This window comes from Apium graveolens, chromosome 4 (genome assembly GCF_009905375.1).
Source record: "Apium graveolens cultivar Ventura chromosome 4, ASM990537v1, whole genome shotgun sequence".
Classification (NCBI taxonomy): Eukaryota; Viridiplantae; Streptophyta; class Magnoliopsida; order Apiales; family Apiaceae; genus Apium; species Apium graveolens.
In genome coordinates this window covers 45,259,336-45,284,220 of record NC_133650.1, presented here as the reverse complement: position 1 = coordinate 45,284,220, position 24,885 = coordinate 45,259,336, and the positions used below count along the sequence as shown (strand labels likewise).

The window sequence follows — 24,885 nt, the reverse complement described above, 5'->3', positions numbered from 1 at the left end:
AACCTGTTTGACTAAAGCTATTACTTTGACTTAGTTGTCTTGACTTAATCACTAAGTAACACCAACACCCCCCCTAAGTTGGAGGGTGTAGAAGACAGACCCAACTTGGACAGTATGAAATGATGCTGAAGACCAGTTAAACCCTTGGTGAAAACATATGCCAGTTAAGTAGAAGTAGGAGTATAGGTCAATGATATTAAACCAGAAGCCAACTTCTCACGAATAAAATGACAATCAATTTCAATTTGTTTTGTACGGATTCTTGGCAATATATTAGCAGCTTGATTATCACATTTGACAGGGATATGAATGATATCAGGGACCTCAAGCTCAGAAAGTAAACGGGATAATTAAGCTAACTCTGTTCTAATTCGACGTAAAGATCTCTATTCTACTTCCGCAGAAGATAAAGAAATGGTATGTTGTTTCTTTGATTTCCAAGAAACAATACTACCTCCTAGCAAAATAACAAAACCACTGACTGACTTACGAGTATGAGGGCAAAATGCCCAATCTGCGTCACAATGTCCCTCTATAGCAACTGATGGAGAATTACTAAAGAACAAGCCCTGGGAAGGATCATTTTTAAGATACCTGAGAACATGCAAGGCAGCATCCCAATGTGGTTGTCTGGGATCAGCCATATATTGACTCAAATGTTGAACACTGAATGATAAATCAGGACAGGTGTGAGTCAAAAAATTCAGCTTGCCTACTAGTTGTCTATATAGGGAAGGATCAATTATTGGAGGCCCATGTCCATGCAGTAGCTTCACATTTATATCTAATGGACTAACCACAACCGTGGATGAAGATGAATCAAATTCCTTCAGCAAATCAAGAGTGAACTTCCTTTGAGACAGAATAACACCATTTGGAACATGAGTAAATTCTATTCCCAAGAGTTTACCTAAGTCCTTGATCTTGAAGGTTGAATCAAGAAAAGTCTTTACAGAATCAATTTCAAGCATATTATTACCAACAACCATGATGTCATCAACATATACTGCTAAGTAAACTACAGAAGAGCCAGCTTTTTTGTAAAAGAGGGAGTAATCATTCTTAGAAGTTTTATAACCTCAGGTAGTCGGAATAAGTTGGATTAGTTTTCAGTTATTTATAGTTCGGCTTATTTATAAGTATGGTTTATGTAAAATAAGAAATAAGAAACGTATATTCGGCCGGCGGATTAACCTTACTTAAAGGTCACCCCCGGTAAGACTAATTACATTTGGGTTGTAATAAAATTTCTCTAGTAATGATGGTTCGTTTCCAAGACAATAACATGTAGTGTGTGTGTGTTAAGTGTGGGGTCATGAAGCGTGAGTATTTACATATTGTAGTGTGAGTTGTGTGAGTTTAGATAGCGTGGCTCCCGAGACTCCTGACCCCGGGTTTTGGGGCGCCACAGCCATAGTGTCAGATAGAGACCCGAGGTTTAATTCCAGATTTTGGAGAAGCTTCCAGGAATGTGTAGGCACCAGACTAAACATGAGTACCGCTTACCACCCCCAGACTGATGGACAAAGCGAAAGGACTATACAGACCCTAGAAGATATGCTGCAAGTATGTGCCATCGACTTAAAAGGAAATTGGGATGATCACTTACCCCTGATAGAATTTTCTTACAACAATAGCTATCACGCTAGCATAGGAATGCCCCCGTATGAAGCTCTTTACGGGAGAAGATGTCGCTCTCCCCTGTGTTGGGATGAAGTTGGAGAACACAAGCTATTAGGACCAGAGTTAGTCCAGCAGACCAGAGAAATGGTAAAACTCATCAGGAAGAGACTGGTAGCAGCCCAGGACAGAGAAAAGAAGTACGCCGATCAGACCAGGAAGGATAGGGAATATGAAGTAGGAGATTCGGTGTTATTGAAGGTATCTCCGTGGAAAGGAGTGATGACATTTGGAAAGAAAGGGAAGCTGAGTCCCAGATTCATAGGACCCTTTGAAATTTTGAGGAGGATAGGACCTCTAGCTTACGAGCTCGCCTTGCCTCCTAATTTGCAACAAGTACACAACGTGTTTCACGTATCCATGTTGAGAAAGTACCATGCCGATGCCCGACATATAATAGAGTACGAGCAGGTAGATTTACAACCAGATCTGACCTACATCGAGCAGCCAGTTAGGATAATGGACCAGAAAGAACAAGTGCTGAGGAACAAGACGGTGAAGCTAGTTAGGTATTATGGAGAAATCAAAATGTTGAGGAATCAACTTGGGAACTTGAAGACACCATGAGGAATAGATATCCCCACTTATTTTATAATTGATTCCGGGACGGAATCCTTGTTAGAGGGGAAGACTGTAATAACTCGAATTTTTGAGACCCTGTAAAACGTTTAATGAATAGTAACCCTGACAGACGGGAAAACTTTTGAGCCAATACTATATAGTGCATAAGAAAATGAGTTTCGGAATAGATATTACGACTATACGTACCAAATGAGTGTATGTAAACGCTATTAGTTTTCGAAGAAAACGAACTTTGAAAAATGACCGTAATTACGACTTATCAAGGACTACGGGAATCATAATATAATTACGAGATTAAAATCCTACGGATTTATATTCAATTAGGATAAATAAAAATATAAGGAATAGAAATGAAAAGAATTACATTGCGAACCATTTACGAATAAGTATTGCGGAGAACGTTTAAGTAACCGAGCGAACACGTAAACGATTAATTAAACGTAACGCACAAACTAAACCATGGTAAGGAAGTAACCATGGTTACTTCATCAAATAGTAAGCTAACCCTAGGATGACCAAGCTAGCTAGCAAATAGTATGCTAAGGAGCTAACCTTGTAGTTTAGCTTGTAAGCTAGCAAGCTACAAAGATTTGTCCATGGATTTGGAGACAAGGAATAAACCTAAGCTATCCTAGGAAGAATAAAGATCAACTTACAAAGATATCAAGTCACCTTCCAAGAAGCAACCTAGAATTCATCCAAGAGAAGCAGCCAAGTGCTATAAATACCCACCCCCCCACCCCCATTTTTTCTTCCATTCGGCTATGTGAAGGAAAAGAAGGAAATTGCAATTCAAAACTTCAAGCTCTAGTTCTTGTAAAATCCCACAATTATTTCCCAAGCCTCCTAGCAACTAAACTAAGATAAGAAAAATCTTTCATCTCTTTTTATCAAGGTTTGATGGGTGGAATAAATTTAAGAAACTCACTAGTGAATAGTGTGAATAGTAACCTCTCTTTGATTTCTTGATTTTAATGGTGGTTTTAGGTTCCAAAAATCATACCAAGTACTTCCAAGCCTCCACCATCCTCAAGAATGCATCTCAAGCTTTCAAGAAACATAAAAATCTTTGGCCTAACTTTATTTAAGGTTCATGTTTAAGATCCATTTAGTGGGTGTTAGTAAACCTAGCTTACTAAGTGTTGTTTATGAAATCTTGATGATTAAGTTAAGTAGATTTAAGGTTGGTTGTTGTTGCCTCAAGAACATGATATTCTTGAGAGGAGTTTGTGTGTTGATAATGATATGATGATTGTTGGTGGTTGTGTTGATAGTTAAGGCATAAACGAAACCCCGATCGTAAACGTAACTTCGTTAAAAACAACAAACCGTAACTTTAAGTTTCTGCAGAAATTCTCGAAGTTTTAAACTGTAGATTCTTGAGAAATAACCTTTGTTTAAGATAGACAATGTTATAAGGATCGTTTAGGTGCTTGAATCGCTTAATTCCGATTTACGGATCAAAAGTTATGATCATTTTAGTAAAAGTGTTTTACGCGACAAAAACTGCTACGAATCACGAACTTTGAAAATATAAAGGATAGACTTAAAAGTATTCATAAATCATGAAATTTTTACAGAGAGTAACATGTGTAGTTTCCTAACTGTCATAAAAATTGCAAGTGAAAATAATGATTTCTCAATTTTATAAAAATGTCGGAGCCGAGACCGCGCGAGTAAAAACCGTAAGAATCTTTAAGCGGAGCCGACAACGATAATGAGAATGAACTCAAGATACTTAGGGAAATGAAGTGACCATAAAGTGTTTATGACTTAAAAGAAATGTTAATGGTAGTATGAGTTGAGAGGGTGTATAATGAGTAGCGCATGAGTGCGAGTACCGTGAATTAGGACGGAACCTAACAAAATGAAATATGTTTATGGTTATAGATTTCCGAGCGGAACCTAGAGCATCCTCCATCTCGAGATACCCAGGCAAGTTTACAAACTCAACTCCACTTTACTGTTGTGTTGTGAAAGGATTGTTTTACTATCATTGCATAAATACTATGTTTTCCATGATACGTAGTTTTGAATTTTCGCATGATATAGCGATGTTGTACGATAAGTATATATCGTGAAATGTTATTTTGCTTTAAGCGTAATGTATGATAGAAGACCGAGGGTCGGTCGGGATTTAAGATAAAACCCGGGAATCGTTCCGGAGATATTATAGGATGGATATAAGTCCATAATAGTACGTTTTAAAGGGATTCATCGTCCACTTACGAAACAATAAAACACCTCAAACTTTTAAAACGATTTCCCAACGAGCATATTCCCTCAACTATATTTTATTGATTCGGATATTAAATATTATATACGTATTCCTTTATTATAGGAGTAGTATACTTCAACGTTTATTTATTTCAAACCCGATTAATCATTACAGATTATTAAAACACAAACTAGTTGAGGAATATTATTTAAATAAATCTTTTACAGAATAACCCATTCGAGGTATGATTAATATCAATTATCATTTAATTATTTATAGATTACTATTTAAGTAATGATTAATTATTAAAGGATGGTTATTGATTGAAAGATCATAGATCATGATATACCTTCTGATTTAGAAGTATCATTCGAATAATTTCAGATCGTCGGTGAATATTATCCCGACTTATTATTATATTGAATATAGTTTCAAGAAGAAACTTTTCCCCTTATTAATTATCTGTTGACAACGGTCAACTCACATCCCTAGTACTTCCTCCGAAATTCTCGGAAGTACGTATATACATATATATACACTTATATTTTAAAAAGATAAACTATCTCTATCAACAAGCAAAACGCTTGGGGAACTTCGATGTGGTTCAAGTTCCCGAGATTGATAGAATTCTGTTGAAGGACAATGGAGGGGTAGACTCTGGTACTACGTGTGCTGGATGGGCTACCAAAGGTACCGCAGGCGAAGGTACTTTGTGTACTTAGGAACTTGTGAAGTATGTGTATACCCGAAAATGGGACACATAGCCCGAATGCGGCCAGGGTGATACCCGAGAGATAACGGTATTCGTCCTTTTACTAGTAAAGAAGGTTACTTTCCGTAGAACGACTGATCATCGTATGCGGTGGCTCCTGTGAGATGTCCAAAATCTTCCAATTGGAATTGATATGCAATACCGTAACCCAAGCCTAGGTGCTGGGATTACTATTAAGGTATTCGCAGGTTATAAAAACCCCTTAAAAGAATTGTTCTCATAAGAAGGTGTGGGACACCGAGAAATCTACTTTTAAATAAAACATATATATAATATATGATGTTATTATACAGTCATTTTCATACTGTACATTATTATGCTGAGCATCTTAGCTCACACTTGTTTTCTTAAAATTGACACAACACAACAGTGAATTAAGATGCCTTCCATGAGAACCACAGCCAGGAAACGGGTAGGAAATGGCCAGCTGTTCCATAGATTGTTTGGTGCAGTACCTCAGGTATTCGGAATAAGCTGGATTAGTTTTCAATTGTTTATAGTTCGGCTTATTTATAAGTATGGTTTATGTAAAATAAGAAATAAGAAACGTATATTCGGTCGGCGGATTAACCTTACTTAAAGGTCACCCCCGGTAAGACTAATTACATTTGGGTTGTAATAAAATTTCTCTAGTAATGATGGTTCGTTTCCAAGACAATAACCTGTAGTGTGTGTGTTAAGTGTGGGGTCATGAAGCGTGAGTATTTACATATTGTAGTGTGAGTTGTGTGAGTTTAGATAGCGTGGCTTCCGAGACTCCTGACCCCGGGTTTTGGGGCGCCACACTCATGCTCGATGCAGCAGCAGATGGAGCATTATGGGCAAAGAGCTATGAGGAAGCTTATGATCTAATTGAACTGATGGCTGCTAATGAATATCAGTATCCAGCCCAGAGATTGCCACAGGGCAAGGTAGCAGGAGTTCTTGAAGTGGATACAGCTACGGCTATCACTGCTCAACTAAAGGCGTTGTCTATGAAGATCGATTCTCTGGCTAACTATGGTGTTAAGCAGATAATTAGGGTTTGTGTGCTGTGTGCAGGTTCGCATGCGACGGAACAATACGCTATATCTAGTGGCTCAGCTCAGTTTGTGAGCAACTTTCGGAGATCGCAGCAGCCAGTTCCAGACACTTATCATCCTGACAACTGGAATCATCCTAACTTCAGCTGGAACAACAATCAGAATGCGATGCAACAGCCATTCCCGCAGTTTGGAAATAAGTTGTTCAACCAAGCTCTTATATGCCAAAGCCAGGTTGTTTCTATCAAGACTCTGGAGAACCAAATAGGGCAAATTGCTAATGCCTTATTGAATCGACCACCAGGAATGCTTCCTAGTGATACAGAAGCCAATCCAGGAAAGAGGGAAGTTGAAGAACATGTGAAGGCCATCACCTTAAGGTCTAGAAAGGTCGCAAGCCCCCAAATTCAGCAAGACGAAGAGCCTGAAAAGTCTCAAGTTCCAGAATCTGAAGTTTTGGCTGAAGAAGATGTGCAGAAGGAAGTAGATGTGGAACCAAGGAAGACTACTGTGGAACACACTCCTCCTGAGGGTAATACAGGGGAGAAACAGATCTATCTTCACCTCCTTTTCCTAAGAGGTTGCAGAAAAAAAAGCTGGATAAGCAGTTTGAGAAGTTTTTGGAGGTGTTCAAGAAACTTCATATCAACATACCTTTCGCTGAAGCTCTTGAACAGATGCCTAGCTAAGCAAGGTTTATGAAAGGTATTCTCGCTCGGAAGGTGAAGCTCGATGACTTAGAGACCGTTGCTCTAACGGAGGAATGCAGTGTTGTGCTGCAACAGAAATTGCCTCCGAAGCTTAAAGATCCTGGAAGCTTCACTATTCCTTGCACTATCGGAAACTTGTCATTCGACAAGTGTTTATGTGATCTAGGAGCTAGCATCAATCTGATGCCCTTATCTATCTTCAAGAAGCTTGGTCTACCTGAGCCGAAACCAACATACATGTCATTGCAACTAGTTGACCGTTCCATCGCTTATCCACGAGGTATAGTGGAGGATGTCTTGGTCAAGGTGGATAAACTCTTCTTCCCTGCTGACTTTGTAATTCTTGATTTCGAGGAAGATAAGAAGATTCCCATTATCTTGGGAATACCATTCTTGGCTACAGGCCGAACTATGATCGATGTACAAAAAGGAGAGCTTTCGATGAAGGTTTACGATCAAAAGGTCACTTTTAATGCGTTCAAGGAAATAAAGTTACCTACAGCTAAAGAGGAGTGCTTTAAAGTAGAGCAAATGCAGGTTTTGAATGCACCTCTGTGGAAGAGGAAGTTGGATTTGCCATTCGATTCTCTTGGGTTAGCAGAGCTGAAATTTTCTCAAGACCGTCTTGAGCCGTCTATTGAAGATGTTTCCATACTTGAGCTTCACCCACTACCAAACCACTTGAGTTATTCATTCTTAGGTGCACCCCATGATAAGGGGTTGGGATATATTTTTGAAGATGTAAAGAGTGGTTGGACGGATATTCCAATGCCTACAGAGGGTTCTTCTCATGTGCAGCAGGTAGTTGATAGGACTGGTGTTAGTGATGAGCAGTACAAGCGAGTGACTAAGCGTATGGAGGCCATGCATGATATTCACCATCATTTTGCTGCAAATTTGACACATGCTTTCGGTACTGTTGTTCGAGACACTGGTGGCGAGGTTGATTGGCCACCTGATCCTCCACCCGAAGAGGGTGACTCTCCCGCTAACTAGGTATGCCTGAAATCCTTATTATTACCTTCAATGAGGATATTGAAAATTTTAAGTTTGGGGGTGATAATGTAAGGATTAGTAGTGTGTGTCCATATAGATTCATATAGATTCATATTGCATGTTTAGTTGTAGTTCATTCATATTTTTGCATGATTATTCATTTAGGTCATATTTGTTTATTTTTATGTGATTTCATATAGTTGCATTTGCATGCATATTTAGCATGATCCCTTAAGATGAACTATGATATTTGATAAGTTGATGTTGATTTGAGTGTGGTGATGACGAATAGAGGGATGTTTAAGTCCTAATGAATTGATTTGCATGCCAGAAACAAATATTTTCACAAAGTCTTTATAGGGTTGCTTTTGATCTAGATCATGATCATACTTGTTTGTTGTTGAGATTTAATCACTTGGTTATATTTAGAATTTGTGATATTCTCGTAATGACGTAAAAACACTGATTTTTTTTTATCTGGAGAAAAACTTGGATTTCATTGCTAGTTGTTGTAAGGCTAGGCGTCAAATGGCTAGCAGTCGGCTCATATTTTTATGAGTAGTCTAGGGTTGAATGAGATGGAGCGAAACGCACTCATTCAGAAGTTATTGAAAAAAAAAGAAAAAAAGAAAAAAGAAAGAAAAAAAGTATGTGTTAATGCCTAATTGATCAAGAGTGAGCTCTTTAATACTCGAGTTATTAAGTTCTAGGGGACTTTGTGCCTAGTGATCTAAGGCTTTTATAGTCTGGGATCCGCTAACCTAACGCTCGCTACATGAGTATTATTGTATAAGTCTTTTGGGACCTCATTCATTGCACGGTCAAATAAGCATTTTTGCTATGTGTTTAATAATAGTGTGAATCCTTATATAACTTTAGTAGAAAGGAGGTGTTGTGAGTCATAATGCGTTTATTGTCTATTCTGTTTATAAACTCTTGATTGTTTCGATGATAGATAAGCTATGGTTAATGATCTAGTATCGAGAGTATATCTATTAAGCTTCCACACACGCACGTTTCTGGTTTGTGAGTTGGTTTGTGGGATTTATTAAAACTCTGTTTTAAGTCATTGCATTCTTAGAGGCATTGGCTTATTCATTTGGTTATGGTTATTCTGAGGGGATCGATTGCATTATCATTTAGTTGCATTCACATAGTTGCATTCATGCATTAGGTTTGTTTTGTAGTTTTGAGTATGTTTATGCTTGAGGACAATCATCGATTCAAGTTTGGGGGTGTGATAAGTGGATTTTATATCCACTTGGAATTCTTTATTACAAGCTTAAATTGGTGTTTTGGACTCAAGTTATTGGTATTTTGATGTGTTTTTGTGTTATTGCATTTCAGGTATCAGTTAAATGAAGAAAAGAGCTTTTAAAGGAAATATGATAAAAAGTGATCAGAATTGGAAGCCAAGACCATTGTCTAGTTGTAGAGAATCTCAATAGCTTCGCGTGGGCAGTTGAATCGCCTAATTCTGACGAGTACAAGTCAAGTTATGGTCAAAACAAGATTCATCAGAATATTTTCCCAATCAGTAGCTGAGCGCCCGCTCAGCTGAGCGCCCGCTCAGGAGAGCTGAGAGGCCGCTCAGGGCGCGGCTGGTCGCTGATTTCGCTGAAAAAGCTTTTTTTGAGTGGAATTTGACGATTTTAAGGGTCGAGGTCCACTAGGGACGTATATATACTTAAAAAAGGGTTTTCATCATCCGGGAAGATTGGGATACCAAGGAGAAGACCTAGAAGCACAGAACAACTCCGAAAAAGAAGATCTTGTTTTCAACTTGTGATTCTTTGAATTAGTTGTAACTTTGGATGCTCGTTTTCGTTCTTGTTGAACCTAGATCTCGTTTATTCATACTTTAATTATTATTCAGTTTATTAAGACCTTGTTTATACCATGCTTTCATTGGAACCCATGGTGACGATGAGTTCGATTATGGGCTAATCGTTGTCATGGGGTTCTAGCGGATTTACTTATGGATTTCTATAGTTAATTGTTTCGATATCTTGGTGTGTGGTGATTGTATGATATCCTAGTATTGGTTGTGCTTATTCGTCTTATATGCGTAGCTAACATATAAGATAGCGTGTTAATCTCTATTGAAGTGACAGTGAATATAGAGGTTTAGAACTTGCCATGCTAGCATAGGTTCATGTATGTGTATGCATGATTTGTAGGTAACTCTAACCGTTTTACTTGCCCTATGTAATCATTATGGATAACTTGTGCTTAAACCGTTATGTTGTCAAATTCTATAGACATATAGGGTCTCAATATAATTGGTGCCTATTCAGCTTCTATCTCTTTTGTGGATGTCTGGTAGAATGATACTCGTGCAACGAAAGTTGGCCTTTATCAGTTTCGTGTTATCTGATTAGTGTCATCACCATCACATGCTAAGGTTAAGAACAATAAGGCTATTGAATGAAGTAGTGATGAAGTTAGAATCCCATGTTTGTCATATATAGTAATTCAACCTCAATTCTCTTAGTTAATGTTATTTAGTATAATCTCTTAGTTTAATAAAAACCCAATTTGTTATTTGTCTTAGCATTGAACGATAACCATACATTGTTGCATATGTGCATAAATTGAACTTAACCTAAACCAGTCTCTGTGGGAACGAATCTGATTTATATCTTATACTATTTGCGAACGCGTATACTTGTGTGAATATTAGTGCGTGTTTTCGCCCTAACAGTGACCAAACAAAATTTCATAAGGAGATACCCCATGAAGAAGTTTAGTGAGAAATCTGTTTATTAAGTAGGTAGAAGTAAGAATACTCCTCAGTATTGAACAGGAAGATGTGATTGATGTAATAGGGCTCTAGCAGTTTCTAGTAAGTGTTTGTGCTTTCTCTCCACAACACCATTTTTTTGATTGATGTAATGGATTTAAGGAAGAAAATAAGTGTTTATGTGCACACATATGGTCACTAGCTCCACTATCAATTATCCAAGTAATGCAAGTTGGAGTTGAAAAACAAGCAGTATGGATAGTATTACCCGCAAAATTAGTTGATGAAGGCACTGAAGGTTCTGAAACTTGTGCTGATTTGAGTAAATGGACCAGTTGATTGCAAAGATCTGGGGATAAGCCAAGAAAGGAAGACTGAACATTATGAGCTTGATTGTAAGAGCCTCCAGTGGTAGTAGTAACGGAATTTCCAGGGTTGCAAGAAATGTTAGACTCTGAAAGATCAGCTTGTAAACCTGCAGGCTGAGAAGAAACCGAATTGGCAAATCTTTTGTTCTTGGTGAATTTGAAGTCTACAGGAAATCCATGAATTTTGTAGTACTTATCAATAGTATGTCCAGGTTTCTTGCAATAGTTGCAAAGAATAACAGATTTCTTAGATTCAAAACCATTATATTTCCTGACAAAAGATCCACTAGGTTGATTTGCATTCTGAAACCTTGAATTTGCTACCAAAGAGGCTGAATCAGACATAATGAGCTCCAGAGTGAATTTCCCTTTGAGACTCTTCCTGAAGAAGAATATTATATACTTGACTGATAGTAGGGAGAGGGGACCTCATTAGAATGGAACCTCTCATCACAGGAATAAGAGTCATTAAGTCCCATAAGTAGTTGAATTACTTTCTGATCATGTTGAGATTTCACAAGCTTCTGTGATGCTCCACATGTGCATCCACAAGTGCACATAAGAACTAAGCAAAGCGAGTCGATGTCATCCCACATCATCTTAAACCTGGTGAAATATTCAACAATATTGTTATTTCCTTGGGATAACTTATTGAGTTCCTTATGCAAACTATACATCTGTGTACCATTAGAGACACCATACCTTTCTTCCAACTCTAGCCATATTTGATGAGCAGTAGTGGCATATATCACGCTTCGACCAATTGACTTAGAAAGAGAAGCAAGAAGCCATGAAATTACCATATCATTACAATGTGACCAGCTCTTAAAAGATGCAGAAGAAACATCGGGTTTGGGAAGAGAACCATCAACAAATCCTAGCTTATTTCTTGCAGATAGAGCAATAGTCACAGATCGTTTCCAGTTTCCAAATCCAGTACCGTCAAATTGTTCATTAACTAATTTCATACCAGGAATGTTAGAGTTTTGCAATTACAGTGGATTGTCTTGTTGTTGAGAATTCATTGGTTCGTATTGAAAACCACCAATATGTGTTTGATTGTTGTTATCTGAGAACTAAAATGAGATTTAGGCTAAACAATGATGAAGTTTCGATTGACGATGATCTTCTCGATAAATGCTTTGCCGAAGATGATGATCGCCATTATTAAAAGCTTGAAGAGCAGAGAGCAAGCTCTGATACCATGTGAATGTTGCATGTAAGATATTACAGAGAAGAACCAAAATTGTATTTACATTCAGAAGTTTGTTACAAGTCTGTTACAAGTTGTAGAGAGAAAGTTAGAAACCAAGCTAAGACTGTATTTTTGGAGGGAAAACCTGTTTGACTAAAACTATTACTTTGACTTAGTTGTCTTGACTTAATCACTGAATAACACCAACAGAATTTCGTGCTTATGCATACATCAATAAAGATCTGCCCTTTTATCCACCATTGGGTTACTAAATTTATCAAGGAGTTGCAGCAAAGCATGCATTGATAGCAACAAGTGTCTCACTCATCAGAGTATAAATACATAGGGGGGTTTAATTGCAGAATAGGCAAGGATTTCATAGTTCCTCATCACCACAGACTAGGATTCCTTAGCACCGCCTTGTAATTTAATTAGTAAAAGATTTCCGTTATGTGTAGAGCTTTGTAAAGGACTTGTATACTGATAAGAGGGGAGTAGGAAAAGTTGGTGGCATTTTCAATAGTTACCGAGGAAGAAAAAAGACAAAAAAGGAAAATGTTACTAATACTGTTATAATACTGGAACAATGGTCATGATCAACAGTTCATTGGAAATCATTTAGGTCGATACTAGCATCAACTGCCTTTAGATGACACTGCACTTCCATTCCCTCTCAAGTTAGCAATATATAAGTGGGTACATCAACCTACAACCAGAGAACCATCACCACCATCAAATTTTACAATTGCCATCATCAGGTGTCAAGTATTCCCAGCAATGAAAGAAAATTTAGTCTGAAACTATTATGCACTAACCTAATCAACAAGGGAACCACTTTTCAATAATGGAAATCGGACTAAACTATAAAAAAAATGGAAATCGGACTATGAATGTATTATTACACTAAGTCAATCAGTAAGACAACAACACAATTCATTCCAAAACAAAATGGACACTGGTTAATTTATAATTGTGCCATTTTAAAACTTAAATTTCATAACCAGAACAAAAAATAAAAACAAGTCATTGAAGCTAGCAATAAACGAAAATACTTACTTGGGAAGCCTCTTGATGCTAACCAGATGCAAGCTAAATTTATAAACCACCAAAATCAGCAGATCTGCAACCTGATGCTACATGCCGCCCTTCCAACCCTGACTGTGAAAGCATTAGAGTGAGCTTAACATCTGCTTCACCACTTGGAAACAAAACCAGGTTACTTGCTGCCTCGCTTCCAACTTCAAAGAAAGTTAATATCTTTTGTACCTGATTGAAAGGACATTTGCAAGCATTCTCAATTGAGATAATTAACTCCTGCCTTTTAGAGTTGGACACAAACATTACCAAATTACGCAAGATTTAAAATGGAAAACATCTTTTCACACATCAACATATTGAGCGTAATGATATCTGGAAAACAGGACTGGTTGAAATTAATTACAAATAATATAACCTACACAGGTGTCTCAGGAAAGAGTCTTTAATGTGTAATCATCGACTGACAACTACAGTATGTTTGATACACTATCAAGAGGAGGATATATTCGGCAGACAAACAACTTTCCATCATATGAAAGCAGCTTACATAACCCAATTATCTTACACAATACAAGAAAGTGACATGATATATGAACATAAATGTCTAAACATAATTCTAATTGTCCTATGCACCGATGCACGTTATCTCTCACTTGGAACTCTTAGCCTTCATTTCAGCAGCAGTTTTAGCAGCAGACTTGGCCAAGGCAGACGGTTTCATGACACTCTTTGGATTGAGTGCCTTTCTAACTTTAAATACAGCCCATGCCGTCCCTATTGCATGTCCTGCAGCATCAAGTCCTTCGTTAGTTGCCTTTCTAGCTTCTTCCCCGTACCTGTGTATAAGCACAATAACAAGATCCTGTAAGTTTGGTTCCAAAGCTGCACTAAAGTGTAGGTTGTACAATCATTGACCAACAGAAATATCATAATTAGGTAATAAGAGCATATTCTGAGAGATTTGATGCTAAATAACAGTTAAAAGTTTGAGCAATTACTGTTATTTAGACCTCCTAAAATTCGAACACAAATAATAAAGTATTACCTCATAATTAGGTAATAAGAGCAGATTCTGAGAGATTTGATGCTAAATAACAGTTAAAAGTTTGAGCAATTACTGTTATTTAGACCTAAAATTCGAACACAAATAATAAAGTATTACCTCTGTTACGAATCAGAACTGTTAGGATTAATTATATCCTCCTTATGGGGCCAAGGATACAGTTGGGCCATGTAAAGAATTGAGACAACACTTCAATTATTTAACACGGACAGTTGCAGATCCCATAGAGTAAAACCAACATTTCTAGGTTCACTTAACCTTAGTATATAATAGTCCTCTTCTTTCCTGATTATCTAATGAAACAAGAAATTGCTTTTACTTTCTTCTTCTTTTACACTTGTTGTTTTCAAAGTTAGCTTTTTACTGTAATTCGTGTAAAATTAATCCCTTGGTCATTACAAATTGGGTTCAGAGCTAGCATTTCCTCGATATATGAGCACCGATTGGGTAACGATTTTTACTGCCGCTTCTTCTGTATATCCATATCCATTCATAACCCTAATTTTTATCATCCTTCTGAATATACCCTCCCTCCAACACCACCTCATGTTTTACACTCTCAACCACCATCATATTATACACCTCCTACACCTTGCACATCTTCACGTCTCCCAGACATCAAAACACAACAAACTTCAGTGGCGCAGACATTTAATATGCAAGAGATGAGATCAGTTTATCTGAGATTCAATGATTCAGAGAGGAAAATGAGATCAGGTACAAAACCCTAATATGCACCCTGCCGAGCCAGCACCGCCAACACTCCCACTAACAACCCATTCTCTAACTAGTGAAATTTTCGCACTTCATATGTTTGATTATAGTCCTGAGAGGGAACCCATTTACCCTAACATAACATTATTACACTACACTCTCTACTAGACAAGTTAACTATGCCGTTGAAATAACCGTTCAGACGAAAATTTAAAGTATGACAATTGAGTGTCTGATGCAATATCTGGGAAAAATGTAAATTAAGGTGAACGATTTATTAAATTATTTAGTGATGACAATGATTTCTCAATTGGCGATGAAAGTAAATTACAGGGGATTGCCAATGAAGTCTGGAAGAAATTCATGGATGAGAAAAGAAGTAGCAGTACATTGGAAGGTGGTGATGAATGTGAAACACCAAGGAAAAAGATTAATTAGAGTTCAGGAAAATTAGATTTTACAGAGAGAGAAGAAAGTGATGGCAGCATACTATCTAGGAAAGTTTCTTTGTTGTGGTTGAGTTTGTGCTGTGGTTGATAGTAATGGTTTTGAGAATGAAATGAAAAAATGTGTCAGAGAAACTGAGCTAAAAGATATTGATGACTGGTAGAAGATGTTTCCATGAATAAGTTAAATTCTTGTGAGTAAAGTGAGAAGGCCCGGGATCAAAGTTGGTGCTGCCGAACAGTGAGATAGATCAAAGTGATGATTACTCATTTGTACTGATCGATTTGGATGATTTGCAAAGAGACAACAACGATCATACTGACAATGAGCCTTTTATATACATTATGACGAAATGAACCGTCAGTTTGACTTCATTTTCCAAATATAGATCAAATAATATTTGAAGAAGTTTGAAGTGGAGGTGGTGAAAAGAAACTCCTTTTATGGTGAAATGGGTTCCTGAGAGAGAGATATTATGTAATGCACAAGAGCCTGTTCTTTTCATCATCAGAAGTCTTAACACTATCAAATTTACATTGTTTCAAGAACTACATTATATATATATATATATATATTACTAATACTTCATGAATTCCTTGAAAGATATGAAGGATCCGAATTTTGCTGACAATGTATTTGGTAATAAGCTGTGGAAAATGGCAATGCTTCCAAAAATAATAAAGAGGATTTAAACACGACATAGATAGGTACTCCCGTAAATCAGTCGACTTAGAGCTCATTTGTTATGATAAAAGCACCTATATGCTGGATGCAGCACCTATCTGTGAGCTGGATGATAAGCACCATGTGTATGAGATAACTGATGTCAGGCAAGCATGTTACTTCCTTCAATAACTCGTAGAAAGATAGCTGATATAAAAGCAATTATAAATAAACTTTGGTTAATTAAAAAGCAAAAAAAATCACAACCTCTAGGGTTTCCGACTGTGAAAGGGAGAAGATGATGGCTCAAAATCCATGAGTGAGACCCAGTTTAATATTTCAATAATATACCAATAATCAAGTTTAATATAAATATGAGGGGGATTGCATCACTTGCATATGTAATGATTAATGATACCCTAAAACTAAACCTTATGGACTAAGCTCCGGCAACGGCTGGGCTTAGTATCTATAATCTATTATATATTTAATAAAATTTAAACCCCACATAAAAATGTATTAATAAATATATTATTTATCTCCACACTTCATATATAGTACACCAACAAATAGCACATATATATATAAATATGTTCATCAATTTCGTTCCCCATCAGCATCTCTACCCGACGCAAGGTTCTGTTCTTAAAATTTGATACAAGATTCCTAAAAATTACTCCAATATGTAGAGTACACTGTCCAAAAAATGATGTGATGACGACACCGAGTATGTACTTCAGTAGGGAGAGGAAGCACGAGGATGGTTTACACAAATCAAACACTACTAGCTGCAAGAAAATTGTATTGGATGGACAATCTGATAAATTTCTTTAGGTAAATTTCATTGATGAGTAGAGATGGTTCCAATAAAAGAAGTCTAAACAAGATGCCTGTGCATTATAGTTTAGCAAATATTGGCACTGAACTACTCAGTTGCTACGATATAAGTTTCGCAGGAGGTATTTATTGATATCTGGAGTAAATTTTACTTGAGGGCAAGGATAATTTTAAGAGGTGGAATTGTTACGAATCAGGCCAGTTAGGATTAGACTCTACACATTGGGCCACCGATACTTTTGGGGCGTGATAAGAACTGAGACAACACTCGAGTTATTCATCAGAAACAACTGCAGAGCCAATTTAGAAACCCGACTTTAAATATTTATAAAACTTTTCGCAAAATGCATTTTCCGTAAATCTTTGTAAACTGGGTGCAAAATTGTGTGACCGCCACTTGGTTTTCTGTAAATATCAATGGGTGTTTAGAAGGCTTTTTCCAAGGAAAGTCCGGGCTCCGTCAAGGGGGTCCTATATCCCCTTATCTATTTGTGCTCGTCATGGAGGTACTCACTGCTGTTATTTCCAAAAACTCTTCGTCTGAACTGTTTTCATATCACTGGCACCCAAAGGAAGATAAAATTTCTTCCAATTTGTTTGCTGATGATATATTCCTGTTCAGTAGAGGAGATGAGAGTTCGATTCATTTGTTGCTGGATGCAGTTGATACTTCTTCTGGTGCTTTGGGGTTGAGAGTCAATCCAAGTAAATGTCAAATTTTCTTCTCTAATGTGCCTCTTGCTGTCATTAGAGATGCTCTTTCTAGGTCAGGGTTTTCGTGGGGAGAATTTCCTATTAAGTTCTTGGGTCTGCCTTTGAATACTTCGAGACTAACTGCAGCAGCATGTTACCCTCTGATTAATAATCTCTGCTCGAGAATCCTGCAATGGACCAATCGTTTTCTTTCTTAAGCAGGAAGGCTTCAACTGGTTCGTTTGGTTCTTTTTGCAGTTCCAAGTTACTGGGTCATGTATATTTTTCTCCTAAAAGGAGTTTTAAAGAAGATTTAATCCTTGTTGACTTCTTTTCTTTGAGGAGGAGGTTCCACTAGATGCCTTCATAAAGTGTCATGGGTTGATATATGTTTCCCAAAGTATGAAGGGGTTTGAATTTAAAACATCTTGACGATTGGCACCATGCTGCCATTCTTTTTCAGTTATGGAGAATTATTTCTCATCCAGATGACTCATTATGGTTAAATTGGGTTCACAATTATTTTCTAAGGTTTATCTCTTCTTGGAGTTTAGAAATTCCGCAGCACTGTTCATGGAGCTTAAAGAAAATCCTTAAAATGCGTTCTTCAGCCCTTAACCACATTCAATTTAATGTTGGAGAAAACTCATTCTTTTTTCTATGGTATGATCCGTGGATTCAAAGGAGATCTTTATTCCAAATTCTGGGCAGGGATATAATCTCCCCGAGTCTTCTCCCGAAGCTAAAATTGGTGACTTTCTGGATGGTAGGGAGTGGAGTACTCCAACTTCGAACCATGTTCTGATAATTGAGATGCGTGAGTTGCTTAGCTCTATTCGAATCATAGATCGTGATGAAACTCTCTGGGATGACATAAGTTCTATTCGAATTTCGAATATCAGGCATTCTATTCATATCAGGGCACCACTTGTTGATTGGCATGACTTAGTGTGGCATAAACTGCAGATTCCAAAGAATGCTTTCAATCTATGGTTGATGAAAAAAGGGCTGTAACCCGTGACAAAATGATCAGATTTGGCATGCACACTCAGTCTCATTGTTTGTAATGTCTCTCCAATGATGAGACTATCCATCATTTATTTTTTCAGTGTCCGTTCTCTGCGGAAATTATCAGGGATTGTCCTGTTCAAGTTCCTACAGATTGGTTTCAAACCAAAGTTTCCTTGCCTTCATGAAGAGCAGTAGGGCAGAGTTGATACGGGTTGCCTTTATATCTCGATTGCAGCTTACTCTATTTGGGTGGAAAGAAATACTCGGCTTCATAAGAACACAAGATCCACCCCTTTACACATTCAGACTACCATTATGCGGACCATCAGAAAAAAGTTTCTGTTTTCTAGTACTACTTCTTTATTGTATTAAGTCTAGTGGTGTCCTGATATATTTGTTCAAAGTTTGATGGTGGGCTTGTCACCTTTATTTATTATTGTGTTTTTCTTTTCCGGTGACTTGAGGGGGAGCATGTCCGAACTCTTTAGTCACACTGGGGTTTGCCCAAGTTTGTTACTCCCATTGTCCCACTCATTTTTTACCAGTTTTTTTCTTATGTTTCACACGCATTTTAAGGCTACTATAAAGTATAGTTCCATATTTTTCTTTTATTGTATAAAATTTAAATGTAAAATTTTTATTTAAAAGAATTTTTTTTAAGGAACTATACTTTACGGGAGCCTTAACATGTGTGCCGAGCCCCAGTCCCCCAATGTAAAGAAATTGGAGGGACGGAGGGAGTACGTTTTTTTTTTTGCTTTATGAAATGTAATTTTAAGTAGCAGAACAAAAACCTTAGTGTATATAGTCCTTCTCTGTATCTTTCCTGCTAATCAAATGAAATAAGAATATTTTTTTACTTTCTTATCTTACACTTGTTTACTTGGAGGATATTATCTATGGTACCACTGTACAATTGGCTTTTCTCGCCGGTACAATCACTTTATATGTTTCTATCTATGGTAACCTTGTCATTTGGTTTTTCATGTGTAATACTCCTATGTAATAGAAATTGATTTCGGACCAGAAAATAAATTGTATATTTGAAATCTTTGTGAAAGGATACATAAGATCCTTAAATCATGTAATATGGAGTCAAAATGAGTGAAACATTAATGGTCAAAATTTTGCGAAGTAATTTAAATATATCTCACTCATTTTAACTCTTTTTTACATGATTCAAAGGTCTATTTCATGTATTTTTCGCAAAGATTCTAAATATACAATTTATTTTTCAATCTAAAATCAATTCTATTGCATTTTACTTAACATAAGGGTATCATACGAGAAAAAACAAATGTACAAGGTTTTGGACAGATAAAAGCAAATCAAGTGATTGTACTGGCGAGAAATACAATGGTATCATGGAGAATATCCTTTTACATAAGGGATACCGAGTAAATCAGTAAAATGATGGCAAGAAAGAAAGAACAGACCAAACCAAGAAAAGAAAAAGAAACAACTAAAAGTTACTAAGGAATACCAAGTAAATCAGTAAAATGATGGCAACTTGAAAGTAAACCACCCTATCAATTTCTCTTTCTTCATTAGTATTCAGTTTAGAAATCTATGGCCTTAAAGTTGAACAAAAAATTCATGTGTAACCATGCAACTGGTTGTTCTTAAAAGCTGCCATAAATTATCTGTTCTAGAGGAAGTATCAATTTCGCTTGCTGCATAATTTTTTACGCGTCATTACATTGATTCGTCACTTAACTACGCAAGTTTTATTAAAAGGAAGAACTTACTTTTGGGAGACGAGACCGGTGGTAACAGTTGATGAAGTTGACATTACATTCTTCCCAGCTACTTCAACAGCATCGCAGACCTTATCTATACCCAAAAAGAATTCTAATAATTAGATTTTAGTAAAATGAAAATGCATTTAAGTCACAAAATAAACTGCATAAAGAAAGAACAAAGAGAATCTAGCTTAAAAGGAGGGCTGCACATATTTTTTAGGAATTAATCTACAGGACGAGACATGCAATAAAGCTCATTTAAGTTATCTCTTGTTATCAAAAGGTAGAGTATTGTTCACTTACTAAATCCATCTAAGGAAGCAAGAACAATTTGTCCCGGCAAAAGACCAAATAACTTCTTTCCCAATTTAGAGTTCGCAACTGAACTTGTGAAGAATCCAGAAACCTTGACAGTCCCAGAGAGGACTCCTAGTGCTACTTTTTCGGTCACTTTTGTCACCCGTTTCACCCTACAAATTCACCAAACACAGACATTACATATGTGAGATTTTAAAGCTACAATCTAGTACAAAATGCAGGAAACATGACGGGCATTCTAAAAATATAACATATTAGTTTGATTATCTGTAAAGGTCCTCTACCGATTAATTTTTGTGTAAATTAAATCCACATCCTATTTTGTCCAAAATTATAGATATAAAATACTATATATTATCAAACAAGATTAAATTATAAGATTTTACCATAAATTATTATCATATATTTTAGCAATATTCCTTTTTTTTAGATCAAATATAAAAAAAAATTATCTATATACTCATTGCATAAGTTTAAGTATACATCTAAATTATCATACTAAAACATTAAAATATATATCCAACTAATACTCCAAATAATCTTCCACAATTGGATTAAGTAATAATAGGAATCTCAATGTCTAGACCAGCCAAACGTAATCATAAGTTTTCGTTCTGAAACAGGAAAATCCACTAATTGCAAAGAGAAAAGCAAAACAATCAAGTCTACAACAAAAAATTTATAACAAAAACTTCAGCAACAAAACCTAACGACAAGTTTACAACACATAACCTAACAATATGGATGTTGCGCATTGTTGTCATAGAGCTGACTGGTGGCGACTAGTCGGTTTGAGAAAGTCAACAAGTGTAGCCGTAGAACAATGCTATATCAACTACAGGGCCGGCTCGCCGGCTCAACAGCTAGGCAAACTAAGCGGTCGCTTAGGGCCCCAACCCTAAAAAGGCCCCAAATATTTTAAAATTCTTCATATATATATTTAGGTTGTAATACCCTAAGTTACCCGGACTCGGGTATGGGTATCGGACACATGTGCAAATCCAAGTGTCAGACCCTTAGTTTATACAAAATTAGGATTCGTAGATGTGGATCCAAAATCGGACACGGCTGCGGGGATTCGACATATAACCTTCACATAAGCGAAAATATACCTACTTTTTATACAATACATTTGTAAATTCGTGTCTTCTACCACATAAATTAAACATTTACATAATTGGTTGTGTCATATTTATAACATAAATCAAAAGGATAATATGAAAATAGTAATTTATAGACATCCCTCCCTATAATTAAGAGGATTAAGTTGTTGAGAGGCCTTTTAAATCATTTTGAATTAGGTTTCTTAAGGCCAAAGTGTCTTGTTTCCATATGAAGGATCCGACTCAGATCTCATACCCACGCCCATGTCATGTCCGGTGGACACGGGTACGAGGGCAAAATTGAAGAGTCCGGGTAACTTAGGTAATACCTAATTTTTTTATATATTTATGAGAAAAAAATGAAATATATTGTACTTTCAAAAAAATTATATAACATTAAATATAAATAAAATATAAATTAGTTTAACTTAAAAAATGAGAATTAGAATAACAAATGATATTAATATTTTAAGTGATATGTGTATAATGTCAATATTATATCAAGTACAATAATTTTTTTGTTTAAATATATATATATAAATTTTATTTTTGTGTTTCAAAAGTTTTATGTTCTTATAAATAATGCAACTTATATCTTTTTGTGCTATAAGACTTCTTTTAACATTCCATAAACTTATATGTTACAATAACATACATATTAATCTAGCAATAAATAAAAAAGTATAAATTTATTTTGTAAGATGTAAATATAATTAATTATCATGTTATCATTATTGTTTTGTGAATAATTATCTTGTAATAACCTAAAAAATAAATTATTTTAAAATATATAAAAGTATGCATTATATCATAAAGAAACATAAAGTTATATACAAAATAAAATAAAATATTTTTTATATTTTGGAAAAGGCCTCCTTTAAAAACTTGCTTAGGGCCTCAAATTTGGTTGAGACGGCCTTGATCAACTATATTTATTGTAGAAAAAATTGTGATCTATTGCAAAACCTGATATCACTGAAAAAATCTCATGATACGAAAACCTAAGAATCTCAGGTTCCTTATTCCTATTCTTGTTTTTTCATAGATTTTGTTATTAAATTGTTAATATTGTGTAGGAAAATAATTAATTTGGAAAATTCAAGAAAATAAAAAAAATCAAGGAGGTGGTCAAAACTTGTTGAACAAGGAAAAAGAAAGGTAGAATTCAAAAATGAATTGAGAAACCCAAACTCGTAATTGTTTCCCTTATAAATATGGGCTAAATACAAACAATTTATTTTTTAATTTTGTTTAAAAACTTTTTCCATTATTCAATTCCCCATTTTTTTTCTTTTTACATGGAAAACTTTTGTTTCTTTCTCTATTTTGCTTATGACAGGAAGTAGTTTTTAGATCAATCTGTTGACTGTAAAGTTTATTTTATTAGTTTTGCATGCTCTTTTATTAATTTTTTGTCTAGTTTGTTTAAGATTTATTTTTTAAGGAGTATTAGAAATTTGATGGTATTTGTGGATGAATCAATGATTGGCTAACACTGTGTGCTTGGCAGTTATTGTACTCATCATTTTTATAGCATTGGAAGCATATTTCTTATCACGAGCTTTATGTAGGATTCCTGAGTAATAGCCTTAAAAACATAGTTCTATCATGAGCTTTTATGTAGAAGTCCTCAATCTATATAACTAACAAGTCATGGTACACTAAAACTTATATGCTTAGGTGTCTAATTAATAGCACCAAAGCACAATTCAAAAGAAAAGATGTGCAAGATACAACAATAATTAACTAACAAAAAAAAAAGAAAAATCACCTTTTGATTCTCTTCAAAGTTTCGGGACTAATCTCAGCTTGGGTAGCAGGGCCCATCCTTTTACTCAAAACCTCATTCCCCCACTTCAACCTATCTACAGTAACATCACCACACCACAAAATTCCCTTAATCAAATGCCCGGACCCTGCAGCAATTAACTTAGCAGCAGTAGTACTATAATCTTCCACATTAGGCGCCAATGTTGTCCAATAAGCCTGACAATTCTTCTCCATGACATTTTTCTTCTTGTCCGACTTGAAATCGGAAGGTGACAACTCTTTAGCCACATTTCCATCCATCATCATCTCTTTGTTTTCGACCTTGTGCACAGAAAAACTAGTATACACCTCCAAAACATGATCCAAATTTCCCAACAGAGTGGTCTGGCCTCTGGACGCGAAAGTCAAACCGTAATTCAACAAATCATTAACCTCACCCTGATTGTCAGAGGGAGGACGGAAGGAAAAGAAGTAATGAGAGTGATCAAGCTTAACAACGGCCTCGTCTTTAATCAAAGGCCACTGGATGTCATCAGAGACTTTGGCAATAACAGCAACAACGTGGTCTCCTTGACTGAGTTTCGAAATGGAGAAATCACCTGAAGCAAGTTGGACACTGTTCTGGTGGTCGATTAAGTGGAGAATAGAGCCAGGAATAGAGATTAAAGTCTCTTGAAGAGATAGAGGTGGCGCAGAGGGTGAATTTAAATCATCTGGAAACAGATTTTGAACAAGAAGATCTTTCATGTCGAGAGATGGATATAATGAAGATGATGATGACGAGGATGAAGAATTAGGATTAGGATCAATTTTAGGGTACATTGGGGTGCGGTTGTGATTAGGGTTTTCAGAAGTCATCGTCCCCTTTTTGTTTCTATTTCTTTCTCCTTTTTTTTTGTCCGTCTACTGGAAATGATAACAGAAAATAGGGGACGCGTGGGGGGGGTGTACACGCGTTAAGTAATCTATCTATGTCCTCCCGCGCAACTATCTAACTTATCTCCTCTCTCTTCTTTTTTCATGTCCCACCCACCATATACACAATAACTTGAATAACTTGAATGCTATGCCCGCTTCGCACGTTGAAGTTAAATTTTTTATTTTTTATTTATTTTTTTTCTATTTTTTAGGATTTTGTTTTTTATTAATAAGTATGTCAACTACAATTCTTTGCTTAAATTATTTTGTAAATTAATGACC

General features: G+C 36.1%; 1 protein-coding gene across 1 annotated transcript; it reads right to left on the bottom strand.

The window, feature by feature from the left end:
• Positions 1 to 13,644: 13,644 nt before the first annotated feature.
• On the bottom strand, positions 13,645 to 24,685 carry LOC141717958 (protein EARLY-RESPONSIVE TO DEHYDRATION 7, chloroplastic-like). The gene is made up of 4 exons (XM_074520262.1): positions 23,687 to 24,685; positions 20,798 to 20,964; positions 20,501 to 20,585; positions 13,645 to 14,160 (listed from the first exon to the last, which is right to left on the bottom strand). Exons 1-4 carry the CDS (start codon positions 24,541 to 24,543, stop codon positions 13,974 to 13,976), a joined length of 1,296 nt encoding a protein of 431 aa, XP_074376363.1. The 5' UTR covers positions 24,544 to 24,685; the 3' UTR covers positions 13,645 to 13,973.
• Between the last annotated feature and the right edge of the window lie 200 nt (positions 24,686 to 24,885).